The sequence below is a fragment of the Malania oleifera genome, chromosome 2 (genome assembly GCF_029873635.1).
Source record: "Malania oleifera isolate guangnan ecotype guangnan chromosome 2, ASM2987363v1, whole genome shotgun sequence".
Classification (NCBI taxonomy): Eukaryota; Viridiplantae; Streptophyta; class Magnoliopsida; order Santalales; family Ximeniaceae; genus Malania; species Malania oleifera.
This window is the reverse complement of record NC_080418.1, coordinates 12,772,596-12,784,853: the sequence shown is the minus strand read 5'-3', so window position 1 is coordinate 12,784,853 and position 12,258 is coordinate 12,772,596. Positions and strand designations below refer to the sequence as shown.

At 35.3% G+C, this 12,258-nt stretch overlaps 1 protein-coding gene across 1 annotated transcript; it reads left to right on the top strand.

The window, feature by feature from the left end:
• The first annotated feature begins 8,881 nt into the window (after positions 1 to 8,881).
• Positions 8,882 to 11,350, top strand: LOC131149238 (scarecrow-like protein 14). Its single transcript, XM_058099509.1, has one exon. The coding sequence runs from the start codon at positions 9,163 to 9,165 to the stop codon at positions 11,221 to 11,223; it is 2,061 nt and encodes a 686-aa protein (XP_057955492.1). The 5' UTR covers positions 8,882 to 9,162; the 3' UTR covers positions 11,224 to 11,350.
• The last annotated feature ends 908 nt before the right edge of the window (positions 11,351 to 12,258 follow it).

Below are 12,258 nucleotides of genomic sequence, written 5' to 3'. Positions count from 1 at the left end.
GATGGGATGTATAAGCTCAATAGGTCATAGCCTGACCATAGGAAAAATCAAAATACCATAGATACGATCAACTGACATTAGTTTTTTGGGCTTAATTAAAAGCCTCAGTCAACCAAACCCTTAAAATAAAATGTCATAAGCTTGTTCACCAAGGTTTAAAAAGCATAGGGGCTAAACAGGACATATATGATCATTTTTAAGTAGCCTCGGCCGACCGACCGATTTGCGTTATAAATGCTTTGGTCAACCGAACCAGGTTGAAGTCAATATGTTGACCAAGCCTCAGCTGACTGACCATAGATTGAACGTATTGTCCCCAGTCGACTAAACCTTTAAATTTTGACTTTTCTATCGCCCTCAGCCGACTGAACCTGTAGTTCAAAATGAGCTCGGTCAACTGAACTTCAATGTTCGGCAGACCAAACCTGTCTTCGGGTGATCAAAAGCACGAAGGCTTAAGAAATCGCCTGGCTCAGTCGACTGAACCCTTCCCTCAGCCGATCGAACTTGTTTTGTGCTTCAAATTCCATTAGTCTGTTCGGGCGACCAGCTTATGGCTTTGGGTGATCAAACCTCTCGAGTTAGTCAAATTTTACTGCAATTAAATGAGGTTAATTTTAATTAACCATCATTAAACATTTTCCAAGATTTCCAATATATCCTCAATGGTCATATTTTGAGTTAAAGCTATATATACCCCTTCATTTGCTAAGATTCAATTTAATTAACATATTAATTAGCAAAAAAATCCTTTGAAAATTACTCCCATTGCTTATACTCTTTCAAATCTTTAAAGCATATCGCTCATTCTCCTTACACTCTTATTTAAAAAATCATTTTGAGGAGAATCATTTGTTATTCTCATTGTTTGCAAATTAATTGCAACTTGAGATGGGAGTTTAATTTTCATATTATTGTGCATATATTCATACATCATTTTTGAAGCTTACACTCTCATTGCATATACTTGTTTGATATTAATTTTATTGAGAGTAAGATAGAGTTTTCCCTTGTGATTTAATTCATAAATTTATTTTGGGAAAACTTTCTTAAGCTTGTGAGTCTTTGCATTCTTGTTGCATGACTCATGAGCTTGTTTTGTGATTTTAGCAAAATATTTTTGACAAGCTAGATTTCCAAATATCTCTTGTGCTTGATTTTTTGAAATTTTTTTTTGAGATATTTGCTTGTGTGTTTAAGATCTTTGATATTACACTTTGTGATTAATATAGTTATCCTGATTCAAAGATCCTTACAAACACTCTCTCACATACTGATTACTATATTTGCATTATACTGAGAGTTGTCTTTTAAACTTCATTGAGTTTATAACTCATATCATACTGAAGTGAAATTAATTGTATTGTGCGTATTGGTACATATCTGCTTATTGGAGAAGCATGTATATTGTACACAAAAATTTATATTTCATTATCAGTTGTATTACAGGCATGGCTTGAGGGGATGTTGATCTAGCCCATAAGGATTGATTGTATAGGTTGGGGTCAGCTCTATGAATGTGACTTGGGGTATACCTCACCCAGTAAAGAGAGGTGATGTTGTAAGCGGTATTGCTCCACCCAGTAAGTGAGCATTAATAGAAACCTCTTACTAGTGAGTTTGAGGAGGGGACGTAGGCAGTATTGGCTGAACACTGATATCATATCTAGTGTCAGCTTTATTTATTTGCAATTTATTTTATGCACCTGTATGATATTTTTCTTTACTCTGATTATACTAATATATATTGAATTGGATTATGTTTTAGATAGACCCTAGGTTGTGATATACTGCTTGTGGATTTGAATTGACCTAAGAGAAAATTTTTTAAATATCCAATTCACCCCCTTCTTGGGAATACACCAAAGTCAACAGTCATCATTTAGAAGAAGAATTAAAGACTAAATACCTCACTATCAAAGACTCAATCATCTTATAAAAAAATTTAAAGGATAGATTTGATCATCAAAAGACTATGATTTTACCAAATGTTCGACTGCTTCAACCCCATTCCCTGAAGTGAATATGAACACATCTCGTGCTCGAGGACGAGACCATAGGTATGGTCATGGTCGAAATAATCACCGGCGTCAATGTGAGACAACAATCTCCTAGAAGAGGGATGACCCCAAAAAAAGGGTTGGCCCTCTAGAAGCAGGATAATGATCAGAATCAATTACCCAAATATCATGAAAATAAATACTACAGATACTGAGGAAAAGACCATTGGTCGTGTGCCTGTCGTACGCCCAGACACTTGGTAGATCTACACCAAACCTCTATAAATGAAAAAAGTAAAGAAGTTGAAACAAATTTTGTTAATAATGTTATTTTAATAGACCTTGATGCTGAACCATTCAACTTTGTTTATCTTGATGTTGCTGATTTCCTTATAAATCAAGACGAAAATAATGATGTAATATTTTAAAATATAAAGTACGCAATACTGTATTTGGATTTCAAAAAATAAATTCTTGTATTTATTGTTGTTATGATCAATTATAATAATGAGTTTTTAAAATATTTGTTATAGTGTAAATTGTCTTAAAGTTTTGAACAATTCTAAGATGTCTGTTGACCTTATAGGTCACGCCCGGTTTTGATAATGACAAATACTCCTGTATTTAATAAATATCTAGTTCATGTGCTAGTTCATATTAGCATATCATCAATGGCACGTGAAAGCTCAAAGCTTGAAGACAAATTCATGCTCTTAATTGTAATAATTTTTAGTGAAATTTGTCTGTAGTAGTAATTAGGGTATTCGGTTTGTAATAAGCACACACATCACATGTATGATTTATTCTGTAAGCTTAAACTAGATACAAACCAAAAATGACCTTAGAAAGACCTTAGGGTATTCCCTTCGGTCGACTGACACCGAACTCTTTCTGTGTCTTCAAATTGGACCCCAAGTGACCTTAGGACACACAGATTTATACATTTATTTGTTAGGCACTTCATTAGGGTTCGTGTGTATCAAAATGGGACCGAAATGCACACTTGGTGCACTTTCGGTCGATCGACCTTGGCGGTTCATTCTGCCATGGTCGACCGAACTCAGGTCTTGGTCAACAGTTGAGCAAGGTCTCGGTCGACCGAACCACCTGGGAGTCAACATTTTGACCTCCTAGTCGACCGAACCAGAATAGTTCAAAACGCCCTGGTTGACCGAAACCCTTTTTGGTCAACATTTTGACCACTTGGTCAACCGAAACATGTAGTTCAAAAATCTCTAGTCGACTGAAACCTTCCTAAGTTAAAATTTGACCATCTGGTCGACCGAGAACTTTTGTTCTCCAACAACCTGGTCGATCGGAGGGTCCTTGGGAGAAATCCCAGCGATCTGGTCGACTGAACCAGGCAGTTCAAAATGCCCTAGTCGACCAAACCTCAGAAAATTGGAAAATCGCCCTCTCCTGGTCGACCGAACCCTTAGTTCAATATTTCCCTGGTTGACCGAACCATATGAGTCCTGGTCGACCAAAACATTTTTCGTCGACCAAACCTCTCAGGTTGCCATTATTTTTACCGCGGGTTAAACATTTTTAAACAGGGTTAATGTGGTTAAAATGTCATTAAACCTTTTCAACAATCCCTAATAGGTCCCCAACGGTCAAATATTTTGGCATGTCTATATATACTCTTTCATTTGGTGGATTAAGCATCGATTAGCAAAAAGATTAAGAAAATCTCTCTCAAGCAAAAATACTCTCTTTTGATTCCCATTTGCTCATACTCTTCCAAATACACTCTAGCTTACATTCAATACTCGTAAAATCATTTGTAAGTATTCTTGAGTGTTTAGATAAGAAGGTTTGCTCTCTCTTGGTTGTAAGATTGATTTATTTTTATTGAGAGCTGAACTAAAAGGATTCTTAGGGGACTTAGCCAATAAGTTCATCCTAAGAAGACTTTACTAAGTCTTTTGAGATTGCATATTTGTTACAATATCTTAAGAAGCTCATTTTTGCTTTTGGTTGCGAAATATTTTCAAAACCATTTACAAATATCTATTGCTCTTTATTTTGAAAACCATTTGAGGAGATATTTGTGTTTGAGGTTAAACATCTTTGTTGCAATATTTATTCACTCAAATATTTTTGTTGAAAACAAAGATCCTATATATTTTGCAATCCAAGCATATACATACTCCCATGATTAAGATATTCTATTGATTGATATTCTTGAGGCTTATTTGATATTCTGTGTGAATACATTTGATTGAAGTACTTTGAGATACACAGATTGCTTGTTTGACACTCTCATGTACTTACTACACTAATGGAAAACATATTTGAGAGTTGAAATATCTAGACCACACAGAGCTTACATTTTAAATCATCTGTGGCGTTTGTGTTTGTGCACATTTGTGGTACAAATCTGCTTTACATGAAAGAACCCATATATTGTACTTTCTGATTGTAAATCTGAGAGATTCCAAGCGTGGCCTGAGAGGACGGTAATCTAGTCCGGTAAGTATTGGTGTAAAGGTTGAGGTCAGCCCTGTGATAATTTGACCTGCTTTGTATAAGTGCCGCTTCACCCGTTCAAGTGAGCAAGTTAGTGTGATAATCCTTGTGCTGGTTAGCCAAGGCGGAGACGTAGGCAGTTGGCCGAACCTCGATAACATATCTGCTTGTCACCCTTTATTTACTGCTTTCTGGTGCTTGTGCGATTAATTAAACTGTTTCATTTAATTTATGATATATTTACATTATTCGCATTAGATTGACCATGGGGTTGTGAACATATTTCTGTTAGGAGGAACACCTAGGGGTTAAATTTTAAAAATACCAATTCACCCCCCCTCTTGGGATCACGGTAAAGCTAACAATGTCTTTAGAAAAAGTTTGTTTAGTTGATAGTGCTACAACACACATAATTCTTCAAGATAGGAAATATTTCCATTACTTGAATATATCTTCAACAAATGTTAAAACAATATCTAGTTCTACAAATTTGATTGAAGGTTCCAGAAGAGCTAATATAAAGTTACCCAATAGTACTTCATTTCAAATTGATGAAACTTTATATTCCAACAAATCCAAAAGAAAACTGTTAAGCTTTAAAGATTTAAGATTCAGTGGATATCGCATTGAAACTACAAGTGAGGACAGTAAAGAATTCCTTTATATTACTTCTATTGTTTCTGGGAAGAAACAAATTTTAGAAAAACTACAAACTTTATCTTCTGGATTATATTATACAAAGATTAAAGTAGTTGAATCATATAATGTCTTGCACTAGAAGTACAATGACATGAAGTTATTTATACTTTGACATGATCGTCTTCGGCATCCTGGAGATGTAATGATGCGAATAATCATTGAGAATTGACATGATCATTCAGTAAAGAACCAGAAGATTCTTTTATCAAGTGATTTCATGTGTACTGCTTGTTCTCAAGGGAAATTAATCGTCAAACCATCTATTTCAAAGGTAAGTCTTGAATCTCCTATTTCTTACAAAGAATTCATGATGATATATGCAGACCAATACATCCACCATATGGACCATTTAGATATTTCATGGTCTTTATTGATGCATATACTAGATGGTCACATGTTTCTCTATTTTCTAATAGTAATATTGCATTCTCTAGACTTCTTTCTCAACTGATTAAATTATGAGCTCATTTTCCTGATTATCCAATTGAATCAATTCATTTGGATAATGTTGATGAATTTACATCCCAAACTTTTGATAACTATTGCATTTCACCTGGAATAGATGTTCAACTTCCCGTTGCTCATACTTATACACAAAATGGTTTAGCTGAATCTTTTATTAAGAGACTTCAACTCATTGCTAGACCTATGATTATGAGAACCAAAATGCCTTTATCTGTTTGGGGATATGTTATTCTTCATGGCGCATGTTTAGTTCGTATAAGGTTAGTTGCTTACAATAAACTTTTACCCATGCAATTAGTTTCTGTGCAATAACCTAATATTTCTTATTTAAGAACAGTTGGTTGTGCATTATATGTTCCCATTGCCTCTCCTTAAAGAACTAAAATGGGTCCTCAACGTAAGGTTGAAATCTATGTTGCTTTTGATTTCCCTTTAATTATTATTTTTATTATATATCTTGAACCTTTAACATGTGATTTGTTTAAAGCAAAGTTTCAACATTATCATTTTAATGAATCGGTATTCCATATATTAGGGGGAGTAAAATTAGTGCCCAAAGCACAATATGAAATCACATGGAATGTTATGAGTTTATTTCATTTAGATTCTCGCACAAATCAAAGTGAACTTGAAGTTTTGAAGATTATACATTTGCAAGGGGTTGCAAATCAGTTATCATATTCTTTTGTAAATATCAAGGTCATTCTAAAATCTTATATACCTTCTACAATTATTTTTGTACGTATTGATTTCCTTGAAGGACAACAGTCAGTTAATGAACCTAAATTGCAAGTTAAGCGTGGAAGACCTATTGGTGCAAAAGATAAAACTCACAAAAGGAGAAAAATTGAAATCTGAAAAACACTCCGGAAGAGGTTACAAAGGTGGACAATCCATTCGACGTTCACAAACCTAATTATCCTGAAAATGATTTCCCTATTATGGAACCTCTTGAAGAGAAATCTCCTAAACAGACATCCCTTGAAAAAGGGATAGGTATCCAGAAATAATAGATCTTGATTCATTATACAAGAGAAATGTGGGATAGAAATAAAGATGTTATCAACAACATATTTGCATATGTAGTGGCCATTGACATTACTAGAAGTAATGAGGATCCTGAGCCTAAATTAGTTAATGAATGTCGATATACAAGTGTTTGACCAAAACGGAAAGAGGTTATAACCTTAGAATTAAACTCTCTATTTAAAAGAGAATTTTGGGACCTGTAGTCTAGACACCAGAAGATATCTAAGTCATGAGATGTAAATGGGTATTTGTGCTCAAAAGAAATAAAAATAATGAAATTACTTGATATAAAGCAAGACTTGTGGTACAAAATTTCTAGCAGAAACTCATAATTGAATTAATGAGACATATTCTACCATAATGGATAAAATCACTTTTAGATTCTTTATTGGACTAACAGTTACTGAACGACTGAGTATGCGTTTTATGCACGTAGTAACAACTTACTTATATGGATCATTGGATAGTGAAATTTATATTAAAGTCCCTAAATGATTTAAATTGCTTGAAGCAAAACCCAAAAATTTATATTCAATTAAACTACAACATTCTTTATATGGATTAAAGCAATCTAAACGCATGTGGTTAATTAAGTGAGTACCTTATGAAAGAAGAATTCATAAATGATCCAAATTGTCCATGCATTTTTATTAAAAGATCAAAATCCAGATTTACTATAATTGCTGTCTATGTTGATGATGATTTGAATTAAGTTGGAACTCCTAAAGAGCTCACTTAAACTACTAATTATTTAATGGCGTAATTTGAGATGAAAGATTTATGAAAGACAAAATATTGTTTTGGCCTACAGATTGAACATGTAAATAGTGGAGTTCTGTTCATTAATCTAAATACCAAAAAGATATTAAGACAATTCTATATGGACAAAGTTCATCCTTTGGGATCTCCAATGATGGTGCGATCACTTGATGTTAAAAAGGATCCATTTCGACCACCAATGATGGTGCGATCACTTGATGTTAAAAAGGATCTATTTCAACCTCATGATGAGGGAGAGAAATTACTTGGTCCTGAAGTATCATATTGAAGTGCTATCGGCTCTTTGATGTATCTGGCCAATTGTACAAGACCCGACAGTGCATTTGCTGTAAATCTACTAGCAAGATATAGCTTCACTCATACTCGACGACACTGGAATGGAATGAAGCACATTCTACGCTATTTGAGAGGTACATATAATTTGGATATATTCTACTCATTGATTCCAAGTCTCAATGAGTAGGATATGCAGATGCTGAATATCTATCTGATCCTTAAAATGCTAAATCTCAAACTAGATATGTATTTCTTTGTGGAAAAACTGTTATATTTTAGAAATCAATAAAGCAGAAGGTTACAATAACATCCTCTAATCATTTTGAAATACTAGCTATCCGTAAAGCTAGTAAAGAATGCGTGTGATTCAGATCAATGATTTCTTATATCCAAACAAAATGTGATCTTCAATCAATCAAAGATATTTCAACAATTTTATATCCTGCATGTATAACTCAACTAAGAGGAGGACACATAAAGGGTGACAGAATAAAACATATCTTTATAAAATTCTTCTCTACACATAAACTCCAGAAAAATGGTGATATAGATGTTCAGAAGATCTGATCAAGTAATAGTCTAGTAGATTTGTTCACCAAAACTTTCCATACTACAACATTCAAGAAATTAGTTCATCTCGTTGGAATCAGACATCTTAAAGATTTTAATAAAATGAGTTAATATATAGGTGACATCCAATGAGAAGTGTTATGAAAACCATAAGAGATTAATAGTAGTCACCCCTTCGTTATTCCACCACCATAAATTCTTTACTATCCTTATTACCCTGTAAAAGTCTCCCTCTCATTTTGACACACACATTGCATGTTTGAAGTAAGTAAACATATAAAAATGATTAAAGAAAATGAGAGATGGAGCGAAAAGAGATAATTTGTATAAATTCGGTTTCAAATCATCTTATAATCCCTTCCGAAATAATAAAGTTTTTAATCTCATCCGTCCACGAAGTAGACATAGTCAAGTCATATAAAATTTCTATCTCATTTATATTTATTTTCCTACATCTTTATAACAAACGACCCCATGTAGTTTATTAAACAAACATAATGTTATCTTATAATTACTGTGCAAAAAGAGTCATTAATTGGCAGATGGGCCCTATGAACACTTATTCTTTCCACTTTCTTTTACTTGGTGGCTTTGTTTTTATTCTATCATTTCTCATAAGAGCTCTCTCCTCATTTTCCCCCATTCTCTGTTGTCTGTTCTAATTCTTTCTTTATTTGTTTTACTGGCCTACCACTGCTTCCTCCACCGTCCCGTTTCTTCCAAGGTACTCTGTTTCCTTCTCCTAATTATTTGCTTCAGAAATTTATCGTTTGCAAAGAAGCAAAAGCGTAAGATTCTTTGGGAACTTTGATGGGGTTTTAAAGCGCACACGATCATGGATCCACGCTTCGATGTTGCTAGAAATTGAACGATGGGATCATTCATCCCTGTTCTGGCCGGTACTCACGTTCCCGGAGATGGATTCAAATCCAAAGAGAACGCCTTTGATCTCGATTTCCCCGCTTCCAATTGTGAATCCGAGGGACGCTCCGTCGGCAACGGCGAGTTTTCTGATACCACTTTCAAGTACATAAAGCGGATGGTCATTGAGGATGAGATAGAGCAGATGCTGATGGAGGACGACGACACAGAGCATATGGTCCTCGACCCTTTGGCTCTCAGAGCCGCCGAGAAATCATTCTACGAAGTTCTGGGTCTGAAGTATCCTGCCTCACCGGCCCATCCCACTCTCTGCAACCCTAATAATTTTTCCACCGATCATAATAGTGGCAACAGTAAAATTACTGCTCCCGGCGAGTCAGATTTTCAATCCACTTCAAAGATGCCCTTGAGCTCTTCGGAATGTCTCACTGGGAGTTTCGATGGGATCACGAACCCTTGTTCTGTAAGTAGAGTTTTTTTCCCTAATGCTTTTACTGCGGGTGTGTCTGTAACATTGCAGTTTAAAAATCAAGTCGAAGAAGCTACTGCATCCCTTCCATTCAAAAATTACACAATAATTGATTTTGAGAATTATAAGCTCCTTCCAATGTCAAAGGATAGCAATCCAGAGGAAGAGAATAATGAAAGGAAGAATCATCCTGGGGAGGATATAGAAAGAACAGATATAGAAGGGAGGAGTGACAAACAGTCCATGGTTTGTGTGGATGAGGATGAGTTATCGAAGATGTTTGATAGGGTTTTCCTCTGCCCCGACGACCGCAGGAAGCCTTTGGTGTGTACTTCTGATGAAGTTTCACAAGATAGAAGAGGCAAGTTATTGAAGCATAATGAACTACCATGTGGATCCAATGCCAGGAAGAGCGGTGGAAAGAAACGAAAGAACAGAAATCAAGTAGTGGATTTGAGGGCTCTCCTGGTTCTCTGTGCACGTGCTATTGCCATTGATGAACGTGGGACCGTGGATAAATTGTTAACGGAGATTAGGCAGCACTCTTCTCCATTTGGTGATGGATATCAAAGGTTTGCTCATTATTTTGCTAACGGTCTCGAGGCACGCTTGGTTGGAACTGGTTTTCAAATTTATACTGCTTCTAGGATGCAGTCATTTGCCCATATGTTGAAAATTTACCAAACTTTTATTTCAGCATGCCCGTTCAAGAGGATTAGTTTTTATTTTGCAAGTCACCACATTTTAAATTTAGCTGAGAAAGGGACGACCCTTCATATTATCGATTTTGGTATCTCGTACGGTTTTCAATGGCCCATAGTTATCCAAGATCTCTCGGCTAGACCTGGTGGGCCTCCCAAGCTTCGTATTACAGGGATAGAGTTTCCCAAATCCGGTTTACAGCCAGAAAAAACAGTTGAGGAAGCAGGCCATCATCTTGTAAAGTATTGTAAGCGCTTTAACGTTTCATTCGAGTATAATGCTGTCGTGAAAAAATGGGAGACTATACAAATGGAAGACCTCAAGATTGGCAAAAATGAGTTAATTGTTGTGAATTGCCTATATCGACTTGATTATCTACTTGATGAGACGAGTGTGTTGGACTCTCCGAGAAATTCAGTTTTGAGTTTGATTCGAAATATAAATCCACATATTTTTATCCATGGTATAATTAATGGATCATGCAATGCTCCATTCTTTGTCACACGTTTTCAGGAGGCACTTTTTCACTACTCATCATTATTTGATATGTTGGACGCTAATATTACACCTGAAAATCAGGAGAGGTTGATGTTTGAGAAAGAGTTCTATGGGCAGGAAGTTGTGAATGTCTTGGCCTGTGAGGGATCGGAGAGGGTTGTGAGGCCTTTGACATACAAATATTGGCAGGTCCAAAACATGAATGCAGGGTTTAGGCAACTCCCACTAGATAGAGAACTCGTGAAGACATTGAGAGCTAAGGTGGAATCTCACTATCATAAGGATTTTGTGATTGATGAAGATGGGCCTTGGATGCTACAGGGATGGAAGGGCCGAATTTTGCTTGCCACCTCTTGTTGGATTCCTGCACAAAGGTCTTGAAATGCATTTCTCAAAATAACTCTATTGGAAAATTATTGAAATCTTCTGGAACATTGGAATCATAACTTTTGCTTCATTGTTGCATCTTGAGGAAGATTGAGAAGGTAACAACAACAGTATTTTGTGATCTCTCTCTCTCTCTCTCTCTCTCTCTCTCTCTCTCTCTCTCTCTCACACACACACACACACACACACACACACGCACACGCACACACATGCATACACTTGTATATATGTATTTTATCGTCACATTGTTTAGGATTACAACACAATCCATTCTTTTGTTTAAAAATTGTTCTAAATAAGTTATGTGTCAATGTTTATCTTTGCAATGAAGTGTAGCAATAAATTATGCCATTATATCATTGCCATTTCTATATGATAATATTTTAGTACCACATTACATTGCCACATTTTATTCCACATTGTTCCAAATTGTGGCACAACCCACCTTTTATTTGAAAAGTGCATTGATTGAGTTATGAATCACGATCCTATACTATGTAGTGCATAAATAAATTATGGCAATGCATCATTGTGTTTTTGCACAACATATGCTGTTTCAATTTTATCCCATTTTTTACTTGTCATTATAGTTGTCATCACATCTTTCCAATAATAGAACAAGTAAATGAACAAACAAATGAAATCCTCTTTTAATGTGCCTCATCATACTAAAATGTTTAGACTTATTGTTAGAGTCAAGATAGTTATTTAGGAATGCTCATGCGGCAGTGAAATAATGAGAAAACCTTATTGCAACTCTTTCAAATTCTTTGTGGATAGTTTTAGAAAAGCTTATAAAAAATGCAACTTACAATTTGATGAGAGTAGCAAACTTTTCATTTTTTCTATTGATCATCTTAACAAAGGTCAAAAGTTGATGGATATGCCTCTTTCTTAGAACTATTCATCTTTTGCATTTTTTATGCCTTTTTAGATCTAAAGGGCACTTTGCGTGAGTGGCCTACGTGTCAAATCATGGTTTTTGGCTGTTTTGAACACGGTGACATCAATCGCTTGAAAACATTCAAT

Coding starts and splice junctions, on each gene's coding strand:
- LOC131149238 (XM_058099509.1), top strand. CDS start 9,163: ATGGGATCATTCATCCCTGTTCTGGCCGGTACTCACGTTCCCGGAGAT.